Source organism: Phyllobates terribilis, unplaced genomic scaffold, assembly GCF_046119375.1.
Source record: "Phyllobates terribilis strain yellow unplaced genomic scaffold, ASM4611937v1 Scaffold_156__1_contigs__length_4398808, whole genome shotgun sequence".
Classification (NCBI taxonomy): Eukaryota; Metazoa; Chordata; class Amphibia; order Anura; family Dendrobatidae; genus Phyllobates; species Phyllobates terribilis.
This window is the reverse complement of record NW_027362916.1, coordinates 388,156-412,960: the sequence shown is the minus strand read 5'-3', so window position 1 is coordinate 412,960 and position 24,805 is coordinate 388,156. Positions and strand designations below refer to the sequence as shown.

The 24,805-nt window shown below is 44.1% G+C and overlaps 1 protein-coding gene across 3 annotated transcripts in view; it reads right to left on the bottom strand.

Annotated features, from left to right (window-relative positions):
• Positions 1–24,805, bottom strand: part of LOC141206994 (uncharacterized) — a 182,495-nt gene that overhangs the window by 4,590 nt on the left and 153,100 nt on the right. For all 3 annotated transcript variants that reach the window (XM_073664352.1, XM_073664353.1, XM_073664351.1), the window contains exons 2-6: positions 8,988–9,143; positions 8,679–8,858; positions 8,472–8,595; positions 8,291–8,388; positions 8,002–8,092 (exon numbers count right to left, since the gene is read on the bottom strand). In XM_073664352.1, coding sequence (XP_073520453.1) covers positions 8,002–8,092; positions 8,291–8,388; positions 8,472–8,595; positions 8,679–8,858; positions 8,988–9,065 — 571 coding nt within the window. In that variant the 5' untranslated portion in view covers positions 9,066–9,143. The remainder of the gene's footprint in view (positions 1–8,001; positions 8,093–8,290; positions 8,389–8,471; positions 8,596–8,678; positions 8,859–8,987; positions 9,144–24,805) is intronic.

The following is a 24,805-nucleotide window of genomic DNA, read 5'->3' as shown; positions in this document are numbered from 1 at the left end:
GAATACCTAGCCTGTACTAGCTATTAAAATGGGGGACCCAAAAAAAAAAAAAATGACGTGGGGTCCCCCCTATTTTAATAGCTATAAAAGGCTAGGTAAACAGCTGGGGGCTGATATTAATAGCCCAGGAAGGGTGCCATGAATATTGGCCCCCTCCCAAGCTAGAAACACCAGCAGTCAGCCACCCCAGAAATGGCGCATCCATAGGATGCGCCAATTCTGGCACTTAGCCTCACTGTTCCCACTGCCCTGTAGCGGTGGCAGTGGGGTAATAGGGTTGGGGTTGATGTCAGCTTATAAGGCCATCTGACATCAAGCCCAGGTAAGTAATGGAGAGGCGTCTATAAGACACCCCCATTACTAACCCCATAGTCAAAGTTAAAAAAAAACCCAGAATAAAGTCCTTTAATTGAAATAAAGACACAATTCTTTATTGTTCTAAATTAAACCATACTTACCATCACGCCCATTCCAGCTGAAGCCAATGTCTTCTGCAATAAAAGTAAAATAATAAACCAACCTCATCCTTACCTTTCCATGGTTCCCAGGACGGCTTCAGGTCTGCTACATTGACATGACAGGCTGGATCGCAGCAGAAAGCCGCCCTTTTTATCTTGAAGGTTTCCTGTCCTTGAAGGGCGGATCCCCTCTCTCGTTGTGCCGTCATGGGTGACAGAAAAAATCTGATCTTTAGTTTTCTTTGCCTCTTATATGCAGAGCTGAGAGCATAAATTCATGTTGTTCTGCAAACTGTAGAATCTGCTCTTTCACTAACAGGAGAGGTCGGGATCTCGTGCCCCCCTGATGATTGAAATAGGTGACTGTTGTCTGACATAATTCGGATGTGTTGTCCCTGTAGTTGGGAATTGAACTTCATCACTGCACTATTTACCGCCGACAGCTCCTTCATGTTTTGAGGAGAAGGCTTTCTTGCTGTCCGACCAGACTCCTTGTATTACACGATCTCCCAGATGTGCTCCCAGCCATCTCAGCTTGAGTACTCTGTAATTATGTCCCTGACCTAATATGACCAAAGACCTCTCTGTGACAGGTTCTCCCAATCCAGCCACCATGCGATTGAGATGATGGCTGTATTGGAAAGTGTCATCTTCCTGTCCAAGTGTCCCCTGAGTCGTTTCTCCGCTGCTAGTATATCTTGCTGTAGATATCGTGGGGACTGCTGGGATACATGATGTCATTGTACCTAAAAGAGACATTGCTTTCCTTAGGGTCATGGATGGATTCCTGACTACTCCTGAGGCTAGGGAAGTAATTCTGTTTTTCTTGTCTTCCGGTAGCAGACAAGTCTATCCCTCTGAGTCCAAGATAAGCCCTAAAAAAGACGGAACCGTCCAAGGCTCCAGGCTTGACTTCTCTAGATTCAGTATCCATTCAAGATTGATCAGGCTGGCTCTGACTCTTGTCAATGCGAGTTTTCAATGCTCTCTTGATTTGCATACTACCAAGAAGTCATCCAGGTAAGGGACAACTAGAGTATCTTGTTCTCTCAAATGCGCCATTACCTCCAGAATGATCTTCGTAAAGATTCTTGGAGCCATGGAGAGGCCAAAGGACAGAGCTGTGAACTGAAATTGCCTCACACCATTGATGATATACACAGCTACTCTCAGATACTGCTGGTATCCTGTATGGATTGGGACGTGGTAATAGGCGTCCTTCAGGTCGAGGACACTCATATAACAACCCGGGAACAACATCTTTATGGCTGATATTATACAGTACAGACCAAAAGTTTGGACACACCTTCTCATTTAAAGATTTTTCTGTATTTTCATGACTATGAAAATTGTACATTCACACTGAAGGCATCAAAACTATGAATTAACACATGTGAAATTATATACTTAACAAAAAAGTATGAAACTACTGAAAATATGTCTTATATTCTAGGTTCTTCCAAGTAGCCACCTTTTGCTTTGATGACTGCTTTGCACACTCTTAGCATTCTCTTGATGAGCTTCAAGTGGTAGTCACCGGAAATGGTTTTCACTTCACAGGTGTGCCCTGTCAGGTTTAATAAGTGGGATTTCTTGCCTTATAAATGGGGTTGGGACCATCAGTTGTGCTGTGCAGAAGTCTGGTGGATACACAGCTGATAATCCTACTGAATAGACTGTTAGAATTTGTATTATGACAAGAAAAAAAGCAGCTAAGTAGAGAAAAACGAGTGGCCATCATTACTTTAAGAAATGAAGGTCAGTCAGTCTGAAAAAATGGGAAAACTTTGAAAGTGTCCCCAAGTTCAGTTGCAAAAACCATCAAGCGCTACAAAGAAACTGGCTCACATGAGGACCGCCCCAGGAAAGGAAGACCACCTCTGCTTCTGAGGATAAGTTTATCCGAGTCACCACCCTCAGAAATCGCAGGTTAACAGCAGCTCAGATTAGAGACCAGGTCAATGCCACACAGAGTTCTAGCAGCAGACACATCTCTACAACAACTGTTAAGAGGAGACTTTGTGCAGCAGGCCTTCATGGTAAAATAGCTGCTAGGAAACCACTGCTAAGGACAGGCAACAAGCAGAAGAGACTTGTTTGGGCTAAAGAACACAAGGAATGGACATTAGACAAGTGGAAATCTGTGCTTTGGTCTGATGAGTCCAAATTTGAGATCTTTGGTTCAAACTACCGTGTCTTTGTGCGACGCAGAAAAGGTGAACGGATGGACTCTACATGCCTGTTTCCCACCGTGAAGCATGGAGGAGGTGTGATGGTGTGGGGGTGCTTTGCTGGTGACACTGTTGGGGAATTAATCAAAATTGAAGGCATACTGAACCAGCATGGCTACCACAGCATCTTGCAGTGGCATGCTATTCCATCCGGTTTGCGTTTAGTTGGACCATCATTTATTTTTCAACAGGACAATGACCCCAAACACACCTCCAGGCTGTGTAAGGGCTATTTGACCAAGAGGGAGAGTGATGGGGTGCTACGCCAGATGACCTGGCCTCCACAGTCACCAGACCTGAACTCAATCGAGATGGTTTGGGGTGAGCTGGACCGCAGAGTGAAGGCAAAAGGGCCAACAAGTGCTAAGCATCTCTGGGAACTCCTTCAAGATTGTTGGAAGACCATTTCCGGTGACTACCTCTTGAAGCTCATCAAGAGAATGCCAAGAGTGTGCAAAGCAGTCATCAAAGCAAAAGGTGGCTACTTTGAAGAACCTAGAATATAAGACATATTTTCAGTTATTTCACACTTTTTTGTTAAGTATATAATTCCACATGTGTTAATACATAGTTTTGATGCCTTCAGTGTGAATGTACAATTTTCATAGTCATGAAAATACAGAAAAATCTTTAAATGAGAAGGTGTGTCCAAACTTTTGGTCTGTACTATAGATTCCATCTTGAAGGGTCTGTAGATTAGAAAGTTGTTTAGGCCCTTCAAGTTGATTATGATCCTAAAGGAGCCATCCGGCTTCTTTATCAGAAAAAGGGGCGAATAGAATCCTTTCCCCTGCTCGCTTATTAGTCTCTCTCAGAACCTTCTTTTCCACTAAGTTTAATACCTCTTGCTCCAGGGCTGTTTGCTCTCTGGGCATCCTGGGAGACGAAATCATGAACGTCTGCAGGGGAATGGATCTGAAGTCCAGTCTTAGTCCTGTCTTTAGAATCCCTAATATCCAGGCACTGGATGTAATTTTTTCCCAGGTAGGCAGAAGTGGGACAGTCTGCCTCCTACCTGCGGAGGCCCATCACTTAGGGGTTTTTCTGTTCTCAGAGGAAGGGCCTCCGAACATGAAGCCTCCACTCCTTGTCCTTCCATCTGCCCTGGTCTCTAGAAAATGTACCTATGCTATACTTCCTTTTACGAAAGGAAGTCTTGCACTGAGGCATCAACACACTGGAAAACCAGTGTTTCTTATCTGCGGCTTTATCCAGTATGTCATCCAGAGCTTAGCCAAAAAGAAACTCCCCTTCACACGGGATTGAACACCGTTTCATCTTAGACTGTACATCACCTGACCAGCTCTTGAGCCACAGAGCTCTGCGAGCTGCATTGGATAAATTCACTGATCTGGCGGCCAGCCTTACCGAATCTGCCGACGCGTCCGCGAGGAAGGCAGCCGCCCCCTGCATTAGCGGAAGACAGGCCAGGATTTTTTCCCTTGGAATGTCCCCTTTAATCTGGTCTTCTAGCTGCTGCAACCAGACCATCATTTACCTGGCTGTGCAAGTGGCTGCGACTGCCAGTTTCAATGCTCCCGCTGGTCACTCCCAGGTTTGTTTTAATAAGGTTTCCGCTTTTTTATCAAGAGGATCTTTGAAAGCTCCTAAATCCTCAAACGGCAGGGTGGATTTTTTTTTAGAGAATTTTGATACTGTCACGTCAATTTTTGGGGTTTTATCTCACCTGGTTGACTCTTCTTCCTCAAACGGGTATCTGCTCTTTGAAGGTGATGGTAACTGCCCTCTCCTATCAGGTCTTTTCCATTCCCTGTCGATGAACGATCCTCTCATTGACGGGGAATGTGCGCCTCTTCTTCTGATCAAGACCCCCAAACATGATGTTCTGAACAGTCCTAGAGGTCTTGGTATCGGCTATGCCCATAGTTGTTCTGATGGCTTTAATCAGCTTATCCGTGTTTTGCACTGGAAAACACGGCCTACCTCCTGTATCGCTAACTGAGGAAGATGATGATTATGAGGATGACGAGTAGGTAGGAGAGGAAATAGACTTCCCCTTGCCCTGGAATACTACAGATTCTTCTGAGTCTGATGTATGACGTCTCAGCTTCCTACTCTTTTTACGTGTAGCCAACGTCTTTAGGGAGTCCCTAACCTCCGTCTGGACTAAAGATTTTAAATCCATAGCAAAATTAGGTGTTTCCTGTGATATGGTTTCTCGGATACAACTCGGGCTAAGCTTTTTAGTATAAATGCTGGGAAAATTAACCCCGCACAGCGCACACTCCTTGTTATTCCTCTTGGCACTACACTTTTTGGGGGTTTCCTAGTAGAAAAAATACATAGAAAAAAAAGGGACCCATCTACTATGGTGAACTTTCACGTAGATCACTCACTACTCTGCCGTTCAGGGTACCGGAGATTAAGGCTGGATCAATGCATATGATTGCTCCCGGCTGGAGGTGGTGGACTCGCGACCTGCCCTGCTCCTCCGGCTGGTCTTGCTGCCGCTTGTCCGACTGCCACTGCTGTGGCCTTGATGGAGCTGCTGTTGCTGCTGAGGCTGCTTTGGTGGCCCCTGCTGCTGCTGCTCTGGTGACTGCGGCTCTTGCCGCAGGGCGTGTCACTTCCTGACACGTGCCCTGCGTGTGCGCAGCCCCATGGCCCAGCATTTCGGCGAGCAACGTCAGCAGGGTGCGCCAGAAACTGACATGCGCCCTGCGCGTGTGTAGTCCTGGTCCCGGCACGCTACATCAGCAGGGCGCGCCGGAACCTCTTGACACGTGCCCTGCATGTGCGCAGCCCCGGAAGTCCCACTTGCTGGCGCGCTCAGCCACGGGGTGCATAATACCACTGCACTCCCGCGTGTACCCTTGGTGGGCGGATACCCTCTCTCAGGTGGTGCTCTCATGGAAGAAGGGAAAAAACAGAGGTTTCCATAAAGGCTCTTGAAAAGCAACATGGCTTCCATAACCCAATCCAGCTATATCCGATCTCCCAAAGTCAAATCTCCCCCTTGCTTCTGAGCCTTGCAGTGTGGCCAAAGCACATTTAGCATCCATTTGGCATTACTTTAATGAGAAGAACCCACTTAATTTACGGTGTGTGTCTCCCCTGGAGCACAATCTGGGCACTATGTGTTGGGCAATAAAATGGCATAATTGCAATTTTCACTCTCTAACATCCACTGCGTGCTAATTTCCGGAAAGTGCCGGTAGACTCAAAATAGTCACTACCCCTTTAGATTAATTCCCTGAGGGAATTAAAATTACACAATGGAGTCACTTTATGTGGATTTCACCGTGCTGCCCTGCTTAGGACAGCACGATAGCTCAGTGGTTCGTACTGCAGCCTTGCAGTGCTGGGGTCCTAGGCTCAAACACCACCAAGGACAACATCTGCAAGGAGTTTGTATGTTCTCCCCGTGTTTCTCTGGTTTCCTCCCACACTTCAAAGACATACTACTGATAGGGAATTTAGATTGTGAGCCCCAATGGGGACAGCGATGATGAATATGTTGGCGCTATATATATATATAAAAAATATAAAGATTATTACTGCTCTGGTTTTCTGTTATTATGTCATATTAGGGCTTCTGCAAATGGTGTGTCCCATCTCCTCTGGGACCTGCTCCTGCGATGTCTGCTTCTGTCACCAGGAGCCGCCTTATTCATTTTGCAGGCGGTGCTGGTGATGGAGGAGACGTCAGAACCAGAAGCTCTGGGCGGTGCAGGACTTGTCCAGCCAGTAAGATTAGGGTTGCTGGGATCAGTAGTACCATCCAGTCTGGCAGTATGGGTGTGTGTGCTGTCAAGCTGGAGTAATCTGCTCCCTGCTTCAGCCATTTGGAAAGCACCGCACCCTACTAAAGCTGGAAGCATATTGCCGGAAGCTGCCAGATAAAGCCTTGTTCTCCTCTGGTTCAGTCCTCTGTGCTCAGCTCCCGGCTTGTGGATTTGTTTCTGTTGTGACCTCGGCCCGTTTACTGACTACTCTTGTGTCTTCTGATTTTGTATTTTCTCTGCCCTCCTGGTTCTGTTCCAACTACCTGACTATTCTTCTTCCCATCTCACACCATAGAACAGGTAACACCATGGCCCAAGCCTGGGGGTCTATGTGTAACTCCAGATCCATCTAGAGGGGTTAAAGAATGATGAGCAAAGCAACAGAGTAGATAGTGCCAAACCTGTTAGTGGTGGCCATCTTTTGAGCTACCAAGTGACCACGATACTTTGTGTCTGCAAACTAATCCACCAAGATCAGCATTCAAACAGCTAAATGTCGCTCCTTTCCTTCTTAACCTGCCTTGTGCCCAGACAGTAGTGTACAACCGTATATAGGGTATTGTCGAAATAAAGAGAAGATGCAAAATAATTTGTAAGATCCATTTGTTTCCTATTATCCTTTGTGAAGAATTCCAAAGTTATCCCCGCATAAAGTGACACACATCAGATTTGAAAAAATGGGGCCTGATTAGGAACACAAAACTGGCTGTGGGAAGGGGTTAAATCAGGAGTATTTTGGGCACTAACTATTGTAGTCAAAAACTGAGTATAGACAACAACACATCTACTGAAATGACCAAACTCAACAGTCTTCATCAGTAAAAAATGAGTAACTAGTGGTGAAACTTCTCTGGGGTAATTAGAGTATGGTGCTTGGTGGCTCTTGGCAACCTAAACTATGGTAAGGGCAAATATTTTCTGTCAGATGAGTTTCAAGAAGAAATATTAGTTTTAAAAGAAATTGAAAAGTCAGGATAAAGGGAAACTCTGCTGTTATTGTACAGAAATTCACACTTGTCCCTCACTGGACATTTAATGTTGTAGATCATAAAAGTGAAGTTTGTCCAGAAAGACTGGACCTGGTCTTGTAGGGACCATATGAGCACATTCAGCAGCACAGAAAGGAGAGAGGGTGGATTCATCCAATAAGATATTAGGGATCTAGGAAGCCAACAGCATCATTACCCTCCGCTTTCTCTAACAGGACCATCATATTTTTCTTCAAGTGATTTTCTAACTTGTCAGCACATTCTACGTACGCTGTCATTTGGTTTTGTAGTTAATAATAATAATCTTTTTATTTATTTATTTTATTTTTTGTAGTTTACAGATCTGGGCAGGTAATGGTCAGCGAGGTGGATTGTCGAGGTTGTAAGTTCTATAGAAAAGGGCTTTCAATGTCCAAAATTATTTGAATAGTTTTTGGTGGAGGAGAATGTTGTTGTCTAGAGGCAAAATGGTGATCACACGACTGTAATACGGCCGGACTACACCACCGATAAAGCAGCCACAGCCGGTGACTGAGAAGAATCTGTGACTTCTCTGCATTTAGTGGTTACTACTCACCTGGGTAGTCATATGTAGGAATCTCCTCTTTACACCGCTCATCACCCCTCACATATGTCTCTGTAGTATTAATATGGGTCAGATCTTCACCCTGAAACAAATATTGTAAAAGTCACAGACAGATGGAGAAGTCCCATCTATGATCATCTCTAATCCTGCCATCTCCACCGTCCTCATTACACAAGTATAAAACATATAATACTGGTGGATAAAACAATACTGAACACAAGACCTTCACAGACGTCTACACATCATAGGGGAGATCTCATGATACCTTCTCTCCATCTACCTGATGATCCTGAGGAACATTGGGATCCTCTTGTTTACAGTCCTGCGGAAGAAGAGGACGGGGACATCTCTCTGGTGTTGTCCTCTTACTGGATAGATCTGGAGGAAACACATACAGGGACTGAATTCATGTTTTACATACAGATAATCATAGGCCGTGTGTATTTAGTCCTGTCTATTACCTGGTGATGTGAGGGGCTGGGGAACCTCCATCATGACGTCCTTGTACAGATCTTTGTGTCCTTCTAAATACTCCCACTCCTCCATGGAGAAATAGACAGCGACATCCTGACACCTTATAGGAACCTGACACATACAATGATGGCGTCATCACCCCAATCCCTTCATAGCTTTACTGTATAATGTCCCAGCATTCCCAGCAGTGTCACCTCTCCAGTCAGCAGCTCAATCATCTTGTAGGTGAGTTCTAGGATCTTCTGGTCATTGATGTCCTCATGTATCAGGGGGTGAGGTGGAGGTCCTGTGATTGGGCTCAGGGGTCTTCCCCATCCCTCAGACACAGGGTCCTGACAGCGCTCACTAGAGGTCTTCTTCACTACTGTGTAATCCTGGTTATGGAGAGACACATTAATAAATCTCACTACAGACATTTCCAGAGTCCTCACCTCTCCAGTTCTGTCCATCTGTTATTCCCATAGATAAGAATGATGTAATGTGACGTCATCAGAATCTCTCACCTCTCCAGTAAGCCGGAAGAGGATCTCTAGGGTGAGGTGTAATATCCTCTTCGCCATCTTGTCTCTGTCCATATCCATGTTTGATGGGTAAATCAGGAAAATTCTCTTATATAGAAGATCTTCACTGAGAGAATCTGATATTGTTATTGTAGAGACCTGAATGAGAAGATGATGAGCCGATGTAACATCATAAAAATCCTGCGTAATAATACAATTACTGGAGATAATAAGGGGAAATGTAGTCTCAAAGGCAACAGATAATGATGTCACAGTAGTTGAAGTGGGTTTATGGACCCCTAAACACTTCCCTAGTGTCCACAGCAATTGTCAAAAGCGGGAGGTGGCACTTGTGGATGGTATAGGACCCCCAGGGGGCACTCCTGTAGTTGTGGTGTCTGGGTGCAAGTTTGGAGTGCCCGTGATGTTTGTGCAATCACACGCAGCCAGACACGCAGGTGAACTTGTAAAATATAACAATTTTACTGAAGGAGGTAACGGGGTACAGTCTCTCTTGAAGGCAAAGGTTACAGTATTTTGTGCATATGAAAGTAATGGTTCTCTCCACATGAGACAAGCGAGGTTATGGCCTCTCAGGGCGGCTGGAGCAGAGTTCTCTTGACTTGCTAGTAGAGGAAATGCTATGTGCAGTCTAAGAAATATTACACTGATGGAGGGACCTTCACAGATTGGCTCTCCGTGCAAACACACTAAAGTCTGGGTGTGCTCACAGTTTTTAGCCCACCGTTCCCTTTCGCAGGGGGTAGTCGATGGTGTGGCAGCCACGTGGATCTGGTCCCGGCTAGAAGCAAACAGGATAACCAGCGTGCAGGAGAGCACATGAACAGCGGTATCTCTCCTGACTGGAAGAGCCTTGTGTTTTGTGAAGGAGATTATGTGGAGAAAAATGTCCCCCCAGCGTGGACTGGCATGGAAACTCTTCTGTGAGAAATAGTGTCTGTCTCCTATATCTTCGTTAGGCAGCTTGAACCCCCCACTACTGATTTGTACCAGTGCTCAGTCAGTGTGCGAGCCCTGAGCTGGGAGACTCCTCACAGCCATTTCTATGGCAGCTTATTGTGAGGAGAATAATCACTTACCTTTCATATACACATATTGGCCAGTAGATGGCAGGAAAGTCCAATTTACAATGCAATGTATTATATCCCCTAACTCACAGTGCCCACAGTGGAACAAGTCTACTATCACACTACAACTATCTCATTTAGCAGCAGTAGAACGGGTACCGGGATGCCACAGAAACATATGAGGAGATATATTATTTTACAGTATTTAGTTTTCTGCTTTACATCTAGTAATAAAACCTATACATTTTAGGCCACAGACAACAAGCAGTTTCTTCCTCGGAGTCTGTAGCTGATCACGTTTCTCATAGACTCATCTTCCATAAAGCCAATTCTCGTCTCATTTACCAACACTGTAATGGACATTATCAATACTGCAGGAGATTTTCATTACACGTGATATGAGGAATAACTACTTCATCATGAGGACGACATCTTCATCGTCTACTACGGCTCTAGAAACATATCTGGCCAGAGTTCTTCACTGACTACATCTCCATCGGCCGTCTATATGAATGTTTCCCGTCTTCCCTGCACTGTAATCTTCTATCACGTTAGATCTCATGTCTGATTCACACACAGAAGTTTGAGGCTTTGACATATAGTAAAGTTTTTAATATTAAACAGAGTAGGACTATCCCGAATAGGTTCACCTTGCCATGGTTGGGATAGGTTTCATGCTATTTTTGATCAAAAACAGTATTCTTAAGAACCCTATTTTATTTAAAAGCACTTTTGCTTTTTATTTATTTATTTACAGCAGGGTTTATGATCATTTTTCTTCTTGTATTTTTTTTTCTGATTTATGGCCATAGTAAACATACATTTATGTGCTGCATGTATACCAACTTAAACCAAGCTCAAATTCTTGTTTTTCTCATGGGCACCATAGTGGCCGGGTGGGCTGCCGCTATGGATGATACGCCTCTAACTATCCAACTATGATGTGGTAAAAATCTCTGAAAAGTCTGAATAGACTGTTAGAATTTGTATTATGGCAAGAAAAAAGCAGCACTTGAAACTCTCCCCAAGTGCAGTTGCAAAAACCATCAAGCGCTACAAAGAAACTGGCTCACATGAAGACCGCATAGGGAAAGGAAGACCAAGAGTCACCTCTGCTTCTGAGGATAAGTTTATCCCTGTCTGCAGCCTCAGAAATCGCAGGTTAACAGCAGCTCAGATTAGAGACCAGGTCAATGCCACACAGAGTTCTAGCAGCAGACACATCTCTTCAACAACTGTTAAGAGGAAACTTCGTGCAGCAGGCCTTCATGGTAAAATAGCTGCTAGGAAACCACTGCTTAGGACAGGCAACAAGCAGAAGAGACTTGTTTGGGCTAAAGAACACAAGGAATGGACATTAGACCAGTGGAAATCTATGCTTTGGTCTGATGAGTCCAAATTTGAGATCTTTGGTTCCCACCACCATGTCTTTGTGCGACGCAGAAAAGGTGAACGGATGGACTCTACATGCCTGGTTCCCACCGTGAAGCATGGAGGAGGAGGTGTGATGGTGTGCTTTGCTGGTGACACTGTTGGGGATTTATTCAAAATTGAAGGCATACTGAACCAGCATGGCTACCACAGCATCTTGCAGCGGCATGCTATTCCATCCGGTTTGCGTTTAGTTGGACCATCATTTATTTTTCAACAGGACAATGACCCCAGACACACCTCCAGGCTGTGTGAGGGCTATTTGACCAAGAAGGAGAGTGATGGGGTGCTATGCCAGATGACCTGGCCTCCACAATCACCAGACCTGAACCCAATCGAGATGGTTTGGGGTGAGCTGGACCGCAGAGTGAAGGCAAAAGGGCCAACAAGTGCCAAGCATCTCTGGGAACTCCTTCAAGATTGTTGGAAGACCATTTCCGGTGACTACCTCTTGAAGCTCATCAAGAGAATGCCAAGAGTGTGCAAAGCAGTCATCAAAGCAAAAGGTGGCTACTTTGAAGAACCTAGAATATAAGACATATTTTCAGTTGTTTCACACTTTTTTGTTAAGTATATAATTCCACATGTGTTAATTCATAGTTTTGATGCCTTCAGTGTGAATGTACAATTTTCATAGTCATGAAAATACAAAAAAAATCTTTAAATGAGGTGTGTCCAAACTTTTGGTCTGTACTGTATGTTCTTAAAACTAGCAAAATTACAAGCTGAATGGCTTGTTGTGGATGTATATAAATAGATGTAAACAATGATGCTGCTGAATAATTGGTACAGTCACTACCTAACCCTATCCCGCACCTAAACAAAGCTGATACTGCCTAGCTGCGGAGGTTGGCACCCTCAACAATGGTGACCCCACTCACTGCTGGCTGTACCTCAGAAGCCCTTGTGATCCCTTGCTGTTTTTGTAAGTTTGCCCACTGACAAAGACATGAACAGTCTATAATTTTAAGGGTAGGTTAATTTTAACATTGAGAGACTATCCATATAAAATCAAGAAAATCACATTGTATAAATTAGATAAATTTTCATTTTGCAGTAAGAAATAAGTATTTGATCCCCTACAAAAAAAAACACAAAGAACATAAAGTATACACCCTAAAATGTAACTGTTAATAGATATTTTAAAAAGATAGCATCAATAAATCAAGGACAATAATCCAGATAAAAGTATGGGGGAGGGATAGCAGTGGGATAGCACAACTGGCATTCAAACTCACCCTATAGGCCCTTATTCAAATAGGTGTGTTCTGGATAAAGTATTGTGGCGCTTCCAGATAAGATCCAGTAGGTTTTTTCATCCAGAATTTATTTTTCAAAAGAATATAAAATATAGAATAGCAAGATACAACGCGTTTCGGCTCATTGCAGAGTCTTCCTCAGGTAGAATTTTATAATCATATATCTAGAGCTATCCTTCCTTAAATACCCCTCTAAACTGAAAAGGTGAAAGAGTGACTCGCCTGGTTCCTTAATCACGTTAATTTAACAAGTTTGTGCGAATAATTGGTGTGACAGTCTGAATTTGTATCTGCTCTAGTAAAAACAGTTAAAAAGTGCCAACATATTTAAAAATGTAAATAATATATATATAAAAAAAAAATAAAAAAAAATAAAGAAAGGATCATACATATTCTATTCTATCACTTAAACCATCAGGATATAAACACCGCATACGATAGTTTGCGAGTGTGAACGAGCTGCGTGTGTCCGGAGCGTAAGTGCGAACGAAAGTAAGTGTGTGACTTGTTTTTCAGTGACTTTGGATTCAGGGAGTTTGGAAGGGAGGACTTAGGACTGAATTGCTGACTGTATTTCATTCTTTCTTTACTTTACTTTTTACTTAATTAATCCACCTGACCTACTTATCTGATTCCCCCGTCCATACTTGATACTTAACTGATCCCCCGCCGATATCTAATTGATACACTTGCACATCCCTAATTGATCCCCGTCCATACACCTATATATAAATAATTGTGTTTTGCACTTGTATATATATACTGACTGTATCCCCATATTTAGAATGACGTCCATTTTGGCCGGAGCCGTGCAGTGTACATCTTGCGCAATGTATGCATTCTGTGAGCAACCGCTCGAGGATCCATACTGCTGCGAGAGATGTGAGCATATCGTGCACTTGGAAGCCCAAATTCTGGATCTAAGTGCTCAGATAGCGGTACTGAGGAGCATCGACAACATGGAACGGCGTTTGCTGCTCACCGAGCAGACACTCAATGGGTCAATACTGGGGGTGGAGCATAGAGGGGAAGTGCAGGCTGAACAGGCAGAGAGCTGGATAACAGTTAGGAGGGATAGAGGGAAGAAGTATAGGAAGGCTGGTTCAGAACCGGCATTATTGGAGCACGACAGATCCTCTGACCGCCGGGGGAGTGTATGCTCCAGTAATGAGGGGGAGGGGGGGGGAAGTGTAGGGCAGGCAAGACAGGTTCTGGTAGTGGGTGACTCTATTATTAGGGGGACAGATAGGGCAATCTGTCACAAAGACCGGGATCGCCGAACGGTGTGCTTCCTCCCTGGCGCTCGAGTCCGGCACATCGCAGATCGGGTTGACAGGTTACTGGGTGGGGTTGGCGAAGACCCAGCGGTCATGGTCCACATCGGCACCAATGACAAAGTGAGTGGTAGATGGAGGGTCCTTAAAAATGATTTCAGGGACCTAGGTAGGAAGCTTAGGGCAAGGACCTCCAAGGTAGTTTTCTCAGAAATACTACCAATCCCGCGAGCCACACAGGAGCGCCAACGGGAAGTTAGGGAGGTGAATAAGTGGCTAAAGAGTTGGTGCAAGGCAGAAGGGTTTGGGTTCATGGAGAACTGGGCCGACTTCGCGGTCGGCTACAGGCTCTACCGTAGGGACGGGCTGCACCTCAATGGGGAGGGTGCAGCGGTGCTGGGGAAGAAGATGGCTAATAGGTTGGAGGAGTTTTTAAACTAGAGACGGGGGGGGGGAACCAAGGAAATAGGTGGGATGTGAGGCAAGCAAGGGGGAAGGGGAGAAGTGAATATAATGAGGGTGGAGAGTGGGGTGGGGATAGTACAGTTAGATCGTTAGAGAAGAATAGGATGCTAAATAACCCCAAAGTTTTATCTTGCATGCTGACCAACGCAAGAAGCCTGACCAATAAGGCGGCTGAGCTGCAGGCGCTTATATCGGAGGAGAGGTATGACATCGTAGGTATAACAGAGACTTGGCGGTAAATTTATTAGATTATAGTTTATTTAGAAGGGACCGGAAACAGGGGAAAGGCGGAGGAGTCTGCTTATATGTAAAGTCATGTCTAAAACCCAGACTAAGGGAAGATATAGGAGAGGGAGAAGAGGGGGTCGAGTCCATGTGGGTAGAGATAGAGGGAACTAAAAATAATAAAATATTACTGGGGGTCTGCTATAAGCCACCAAATATAACAGAGGAGAATGAGAATCTGCTATTAGGACTAATAGACAAAGCAGCAAAACATAATGAAGCGATTGTAATGGGGGATTTCAACTACCCGGATATTGACTGGGAAACAGAAACCTGTAGATCTCAGAAAGGAAAAAGGTTCTTGACAAATATTAAGGATAATTATCTCTCCCAACTAGTGCAGGAACCAACGAGAGGGAAGGCCGTGTTGGACTTAATATTGACTAATAGGCCTGATAGAATAACTGAGGTACAGATAGGGGGGCACCTAGGTAATAGCGACCATAATATTATCGACTTCAAAATGCCCTTCAGTAGGGTTATCAATAAGGGAACAACAAAAACATTAAACTTTAGGAGGGCGAAGTTTGATCAGCTGAAAGAAAGCCTTCAACTTATTGACTGGGACAAAGTTCTTAATCATAGGAATACGAATAGTAAATGGGAAACCTTCAAAAGAATTCTGAATACTCAGTGCGAGAGGTATATACCGTATGGGAATAAAAGGGCCAGAAATAAGAGGAAACCAATATGGTTGAACAAGAACGTAAAAGGGGCGTTAAATAGCAAAAAAGAGGCATTCAAGAGATTAAAACAGGAAAACAGTAAGGAGGCACTAATGTGTTACAAGGAAAAAACGAGAACCTGTAAAAAACAAATAAAAATAGCGAAGGAGGAAACAGAGAAACGTATTGCTAGGGAAAGTAGATCAAATCCCAAACTGTTCTTTACGTATATAAATAGTAAAAGGATTAAATCGGATAATATTGGACCGATAAAAAGTGAGGAAGGCAAAATCATAGAGAAAGATGAGGATAAAGCTAATCTATTAAATAATTTTTTTTCGACAACTTTCACAAAGGAAATCGAACTAACAGGAGAAATGAGAAGTGACAAACTTAATCCTCCACTAAGTATGACAAATCTAACCCAAGCTGGGGTACAGAAACGCCTCAGTAGCATTAAAATAAACAAATCACCAGGACCTGATGGCATACACCCACGGGTACTAAGGGAACTAAGTAATGTGATAGACAGACCGTTATATCTTATATTTAAGGACTCTGTTGAGACTGGGTCTGTGCCACTTGATTGGCGACAGGCGAATGTAGTGCCAATATTCAAAAAGGGAGCGAAAAGTGACGCCGGAAACTATCGGCCGGTGAGTCTGACGTCCGTTGTGGGCAAAATTTTTGAAAGCTTCATTAAAGAGGCAATTACAGAGCATCTTGATGCTAATAATCTTTTAATCCCGAACCAACATGGATTCATGAGGAATCGCTCCTGCCAAACAAACCTGATTGACTTCTACGAGGAGGTTAGCTCTCGAGTAGATCAGGGGGAACCAGTGGATGTCGTGTATCTCGACTTCTCAAAAGCGTTCGATAGCGTGCCACATAATAGGTTGGTATACAAAATGAGAATGATGGGGCTGGGGGAAAATGTCTGCAAGTGGGTAGCTAACTGGCTAAAGGATAGAAGGCAGAGGGTGGTTATAAATGGAATATACTCAGATTGGGTAAGCGTCACTAGTGGGGTACCACAGGGGTCTGTACTAGGCCCAATGTTATTTAATATCTTTATTAACGACATAGTCAACGGGATAAATAGTAAAATATCAATATTTGCAGATGACACAAAGTTATGTAAAACAATTAATACAAAAGAGGACAGTGCAGACCTACAGAGGGATTTGGATAAGCTGGGTAGGTGGAGCATTAAATGGCAAATGAGGTTTAACGAGGAGAAATGTAAGGTCATACATATGGGAAGGAAAAATGGAAGTCATCAGTACTCACTGAATGGGAAATCATTGGGGAATTCAGAGATGGAGAAGGACTTGGGCATCTTGATTGATAGCAAACTAAATTGGAGTGCCCAAAGTCAGGCCGCTGCTGTAAGGGCAAACAGGGTAATGGGATGTATCAGAAGAGGTATAGCTGCAAAGGATGAGAACATTGTTCTTCCACTGTACAAAGCACTGGTCAGACCACACTTGGAATACTGTGCTCAGTTATGGGCCCCAATATATAGAAAGGATATAAATGAGCTTGAAAAGGTACAAAGGAGGGCAACAAAATTAATAAAGGGAATGGAGGGACTGCAATACCCAGAGAGGTTGGCAAAACTAGAACTATTCAGCCTGGAAAAGAGAAGGTTGAGGGGGGACATAATAAATGTGTACAAATATGTTAGGGGACAGTATAGAGATCTTGCCCGGGATTTGTTCAAAAGGAGGGATATTACGGTAACAAGAGGGCACTCACTAAGACTGGAAGAGAAAAGGTTTCAGCACCAGCATAGGAAGGGGTTCTTTACGGTAAGAGCAGTGAGAATATGGAATTCACTGAGTGAGGAGACGGTAATGTTGGATTCATTACACCAGCTCAAGCGGGGACTGGATGCATTTCTAGATACCAGGCAGATTTCAGCATATACTTAAAAATAAAATAAAATAGTAGGTTGATACAGGGATTTATTCTGACTGCTGGTTTCAGAGTCGGGAGGGAATTTTTCCTCAGGTGAAGATTGGCTAAATCATTTGGGGTTTTTGCCCTCCTCTGGATCAACTTTAGCAATTACAGAACTAACAGGTCGAACTTGATGGACGCAAGTCTTTATTCGGCTTTACAAACTATGTTACTATGATAAATCCAGAAAGATTCTTTTCTATTTAATATTTGAGTTCTATTCTGAGTGGAGGCTGGTATATGTTCTACAGGAGTTATTTGTACTTGGAATTTCCCTCTGTGGGTATGCAATAAGTGACGTGATAGGCTGTGTGTTAAAAGTCCTATTTTAGCGTTATAGCGATGTCCAGTAAGGTGGTTTTGAAGTTTTCTAGTAGTACGACCTACATATTGTAGGCCGCATTTACAGGTGATAATGTATATAACATAGACTGTTTGACAAGAAAGATGTTGTTTAATTAAAAACTTTTCACCTGTACTGTAAGATATAATCTCCTTACAGCCATGTGTAATACATCTACAGCAACAGCAGAGTTTCTTTCTACATTTAAATACTCCCACTGTTATAGCTGTATTAGTTCCTCTTTGTTCAAATTGAATAGGAATATTTTTAAGTCTGCTAGGAGCTATCAGATTCCAAATGGTTTTTCCCCTTCGAAAGGTACCGTATTTTTCGGACCATAAGACGTATTTTTTTCCTCCAAAAATTTGAAGGAAAATGGGGGGTGCGTCTTATAGTCAGAATGTTGTATATGGGTGTACAATGGGTGTATATTTATGTGGGGTGTGGGGGGAGCGGTATCGGTGGTGGAGCGGGGCACAGGAGGCAGCAGCCGCCCGCTGCAGCCTACACTGTCCCCGCTGCTAAAGAAAATGAATATTCACTGCTCCCCACGCCCATGAGGCGTGGGGAGCACTGAGTATTCATGCTCCTTAATAGCGGTATACAGTGTAGTCGCGCTGCGGCTACTGCCGGCTATCTCCTGTGCCCGCTGTTAAAGGGCATGAATATTCAACCTCTCTCCATGCCTATGGGCGTGGGGAGGGGGTGAATATTCATGCCCTTTAATGAGCGTGCACAGGAGACAGCCGGCAGCAGCCGCAGCGCGGCTCCGCTGTGTGCCGGCTATGAAGGAGAGTGAAGTCACTGCTCCCCGCGCACACAGTCCTGGCGTGGGGAGCAGTGACTTCCGGCAGCTGATCTCTCCATGTGAGCCGCGCATGGCAGTGACATCATGCGTGGCTCACATGGAGAGATCAGTGCAGGCAGACCGGACGCAGCGCTGGAGGAGAGAAGAGAGGTGAGTAGGAGTGTTTATTTTTTTAAATGTGCAGCCTGATGGGGATTAGGGGGCCCATGCATACCAGGACAGGGATTAGGGGTGCCATGCATACCAGGACAGGGATTAGGGGTGCCATGCATACCAGGACAGGGATTAGGGGTGCCATGCATACCAGGACAGGGATGAGGGGTGCCATGCATACCAGGACAGGGATGAGGGGTGCCATGCACACCAGGACAGGGATGAGGGGTGCCATGCATACCAGGATTGGGTATGATGGGTGCCATGCATACCAGGATTGGGTATGATGGGTGTCATGCATACCAGGATAGGTATGAAGGGTGCCATGCATACCAGGATGGAGGGATGCCAGGCATACCAGGATGGGGATGGGGACCACATATAAAAGGAAGGGGGGCGGCATATATACCAGGATATGCCAATGTTTGCCAAGTATTTTTCTAATACTGGCATTTTCCTTATTAAAAGCTGTAATAAAATTAAATTTATATTTATTCTCTTGTGAGGAGATATCTATTTCTGGTTTTACCTAATTACTCATAGCCATAAGGCAATCCTTCTGTATTTTCTTCCTATTGATTTCATATGCTGCAGAAATTAGTTTATTCGGGTATTTTTTTATTTTAAAACCTGTCTATGAGGATTTTTGCTTGTGTATTATAATCCTCTAATAATGTATTATTTTTCCTTATATGTAGAAATTGGCTATAGGGAATATTTGTTTTCCATTTGTGAAAATGTGCACTGATGAATTCCAGATATCCATTTGAATCTACTGGCTTAAAAAATGATTTTGTTATTATTGAGTTTTTTTAAAAACTGATTTCTAAGTCTAAAAAATTAATTTTATTTGTACTCATACTACATGAAAAATGAATACCCCATGTGTTATGATTCAGTTCATGAACAAGTTGTTCTGCCGTTTTCTGATCACCCTTCCACAGGATGACTAAGTCATCAATATACCTACAGTACAAAAAAACATCATTTATGTTATATTCATTATCACCTGTAAATGCGGCCTACAATATGTAGGTCGTACTACTAGAAAACTTCAAAACCGCCTTAGTGGACAATCGCTATAAGGCTAAAATAGGACTTTTAACTCACAGCCTATCACGTCACTTATTGCATACCCACGGATGGAAATTCCAAGTACAAATAACTCCTGTAGAACATATACCAGCCTCCACTCAGAATAGAACTCAAATATTAAATAGAAAAGAATCCTTCTGGATTTATCGTATGCGGTGTTTACATCCAGATGGTTTAAATGATAGAATAGAAAATGTATGATCCTTTCTTTGTTATTTGTATTTTATTTTATATATATTATTTACATTTTCAAATATGTTGGCACTTTTTAACTGTTTTTACTAGAGCAGATACAAATTCAGACTGTCACACCAATTATTCGCACAAACTTGTTCAATTAACGTGATTAAGGAACCAGGCAGGTCACTCTTTCACCTTTTCAGTTTAGAGGTGTATTTAAGGAAGGGTAGTTCTAGATATATGATTATAAAATTATACCTGAGGAAGACTCTGCAATGACTCGAAACGCGTTGTATCTTGCTATTCTATATTTTATATTCTTTTGAAAAATAAATTCTGGATGAAAAAACCTACTGGATCTTATCTGGAAGCGCCGCAATACTTTAACCAGAACACACCTATTTGGTTAACTGCCTTAACAGGATCTTCCTATATGGTAGCCTGATTCTTCTGGTAAAGCGTGCTGCATGCCAAATAAAGACTCCATAAGCCTCAAAAGTTCTATTGGTATGTGAATTTCAAGACTTCTGCAAGGATATTCCTATATGGAGACCTGATTTTCCTGGCAAAGTGTGCTACAAGCCAAATGAAGACTCTGTAAGTCACAGGAGTCATATCACTATCTAATGCTTAATCTCAAGACTTCTGCAAGGTGAGCAGTATTCAGTTACCCCACCTTTTACTACTTTTTTGAGTAATATTGCTCTTAGATCTGCACCGTTGCTTTTTCCATTTTCTCTTTCTAGAAGCTGAGACACAGCTATATTAAAACTATAGGGCCCTAAGGGAGGAATGCCCTACCTGACAGCGGAGTAATCACCCTAATGTGTCGGCGTGGTGTCCCCCGCTCCACGGAGGCTGTCCCTTGCCTGTCCCTAAAGTACCCCTATACAGACATAAAAAACAAAAACCAAAAGGCATCCCAATAACAGGAGACCAAACAGTCGTATCATAAAAAATTAATATGCTGTAAACGTAGAAAAAAAAACATGCATCAGTTATGATCAGGAGGGTATAGGATATCAGTAGTGCTCCATAAATATAATCAAAATAACTTATTGCAAAAACATCACCATCAATCAGTGTCAGTATTAGTGTTGAGCCACCCCCGTAGTGTTCGGGTTCGGTTCGTCGAACACCGGGATGTTCGAGGAACTGTTCGTCGAACTGTTCGTCGAACACCTTAGAACACCGTCGAACACCGTTAAAACCAATGGCAGGCAAACAAAAACACATAGAAACACATAGAAAACACCTGCAAAGGTGTCCAAAAGCTGACAAACTGCTCAGAAGACACTCTCTTTAAAAAAGCCGGCCGGCAAATTCAGCAGCGGCATACACCGGTACCCGACAATTTAGACAAGAAGGAATAGAGCATCACACATAGATTAGATAGATAGAAACATGTCAGTCACACATATAAGAAGCACAGTGACAGTGTTGGTTACTGCACTTGTCATTTAGTGTAAAGGATTTATTAAAAAAAATATTAGTGTTTTCATGCACCGTCTCTTTAAAAAAGCCGGCCGGCAACTCAGCATCTGTACCCGACAATTTAGAACAGAAAGAATAGAGCTTCACACATAGATTAGATAGATAGAAACATGTCAGTCACATATATATGAAGTACAGTGATAGTGTTGGTTACTGTACTTGTCATTTAGTATTAAAATAAAGGATTTATTATTAAAAAAATTGGCGTGGGGTTCCCCTTAATTTTAGGCTCTAGCGGAGGTTAAGCAGACGGCTGGGGCAGATGTTTGAAGCCTGGGAAGGGGGTAATACCCACGGAGCTTCCCAGGCTACTAATATCAGCCCCCAGCTGAATACATAGCCTTTACTAGCTATTAAAATGGGGGACCCCCCAAAAAAAATGACGTGGGGTCCCCCTAATTTAATAGCTAGCAAAGGCTAGGCAGACAGCTGGGGGCTGATATTAATAGCCCAGGAAGGGAGCCATGAATATTGGCCCCCTCCCAGGCTAGAAACACCAGCCGTCAGCCGCCCCAGAAATGGCACATTCATAGGATGCGCCAATTCTGGCACTTAGCCTCGCTCTTCCACACTGCCCTGGTGCGGTGGCAGGGGGTAATAGGGTTGGGGTTGATGTCAGCTTATAATGCCAGCTGACATCAAGCCCAGGTTAGTAATGGAGAGGCGTCTATAAGACACCCCCATTACTAACCCCATAGTCAAAGTTAAAAAAAACACAAACACCCAGAATAAAGTCCTTTAATTGAAATAAAGACACAATCCTTTATTGTTCTAAATTAAACCATACTTACCATCACGCCCATTCCAGCTGAAGCCAACGATCTCCTGCAATAAAAGAAAAATAATAAAGCAACCTCATCCTTACCTTTCCATGGTTCCCACGACAGCTTCAGCTCTGCTACATCGAAATGACAGGCTGGACCGCAGCAGAACGCTGCCATCCAGCCTGTCATCCCGCAGACACTGAGAAGCGCAGGCTTGCTTGCGCTGCTCAGCGTCTCTCTGTGACGACATCCAGATGAGCCGAGTTCATGTCCAATGAACTCGGCTCACCTCATGCACGTCACTGACAGCGTGGGAAAATTCTCACGCTGAAGCGCTGATTGCAGGAGAATTTTCCCACGCTGTCAGTGACGTGCATGAGGTGAGCCGAGTTCATTGGACATGACCTCGGCTCATCTGGATGCCGTCACAGCGAGACAGTGAGGAGCGCAAGCATGCCTGCGCTTCTCAGTGTCTGCGGGATGACAGACTGGATGGCAGCGTTCTGCTGCGGTCCAGCCAGTCATCTCGATGTAGCAGAGCTGAAGCTGTCGTGGGAACCATGGAAAGGTAAGGATGAGGTTGGTTTATTATTTTTCTTTTATTGCAGGAGATCGTTGGCTTCAGCTGGAATGGGTGTGATGGTAAGTATGGTTTAATTTAGAACAATAAAGAATTGTGTCTTTATTTCAATTAAAGGACTTTATTCTGGGTGTTGTGTTTTTTTTAAATACTTTACTATAAATTCATGGCGGTCATGTCTAATACTGGCGTGACCCCATGAATTTTGGGCTTGGGGCCAGCTGATAATACCAAGCTGGCCCTAACCCCTTTATTACCCAGTGAGCCACCGCACCAGGGCCCTGGATGAGTTGGGTACAGCGCCAGAAGATGGCGCTTCTATGAACGCGCCATTTTCCGGGGTGGCTGCGGACTGCAATTTGTAGCGGGGGGGGGCCCAGAAAGCTTGGGCCTCCCTGCGCTGCAGATTCCAGCCCCCAGCTGCCTAGTTGTACCTGGCTGGACACAAAAATAGGGCGAAGCCCCATGTACTTTTTTTTAAATTATTTCATGAAATTCATGAAATAATTAAGAAAAAAAGGCCTTCCCTATATTGTTGTGTCCGGCCAGGTACAAATAGGCAGCTGGTGGTTGGGGGCAGCCCGTTCCTGCCTGCTGTACCTGGCTGGACACAAATATAGTGCGAAGCCCCACTTCAATTTTTTTAAATTATTTCAGGAAATTCATGAAATAATTTAAAAAAAATTGACGTGGGGCTTCGCACTATATTTGTGTCCAGCCAGGTACAGCAGGCAAGAACGGGCTGCCCCCAACCACCAGCTGCCTACTTGTACCTGGCCGGACACAACAATATAGGGAAGCCCTTTTTTTCTTAATTATTTCATGAAATAATTTAAAGAAAATTGACGTGGGGCTTCGCCCTGTTTTTGTGTCCAGCCAGGTACAACTAGGCAGCTGGGGGCTGGAATCCGCAGCGCAGGGAGGCCCAAGCTTTCTGGGCCACCCCCGCTGCAAATTGCAGTCCGCAGCCACCCCGGAAAATGGCGCGTTCATAGAAGCGCCATCTTCTGGCGCTGTACCCAACTCATCCAGGGCCCTGATGCGGTGGCTCACTGGGTAATAAAGGGGTTAGGGCCAGCTTGGCATTATCAGCTGGCCCTAAGCCCGAAATTCATGGGGTCACGCCAATATTAGACATGACCACCATGAATTTCTAGTAAAGTATTTAAAAAAAACACAACACCCAGAAAAAAGTCCTTTAATTGAAATAAACACACAATTCTTTATTGTTCTAAATTAAACCATACTTACCATCACGCCCATTCCAGCTGAAGCCAACGATCTCCTGAAATAAAAGAAAAATAATAAAGCAACATCATCCTTACCTTTCCATGGTTCCCATGACAGCTTCAGCTCTGCTACATCGAGATGACAGGCTGGACCGCAGCAGAACGCTGCCATCCAGCCTGTCATCCCGCAGACATTGAGAAGCGCAGGCTTGCTTGCGCTCCACAGTGTCTCTCTGTGAGGGCATCCAGATGAGCCGAGTTAATGTCCAATGAACTCGGCTCACCTCATGCACGTCACTGACAGCGTGGGAAAATTCTCCTGCACTCAGCGCTTCAGCGTGGGAGAATTCTCACACTGAAGCGCTGAGTGCAGGAGAATTCTCCCACGCTGTCAGTGACGTGCAGGAGGTGAGCTGAGTTCATTGGACATGAGCTCACCTTATGCACGTCACTGACAGCGTGGGAAAATTCTCCTGCACTCAGCGCTTCAGCGTGGGAGAATTCTCACGCTGAAGCGCTGAGTGCAGGAGAATTCTCCCACGCTGTCAGTGACGTGCAGGAGGTGAGCTGAGTTCATTGGACATGAGCTCACCTTATGCACGTCACTGACAGCGTGGGAGAATTCTCCTGCACTCACCGCTTCAGCGTGAGAATTTTCCCACGCTGTCAGTGACGTGCATGAGGTGAGCCGAGTTCATTGGACATGAACTCGGCTCATCTGGATGTCGTCACAGAGAGACGCT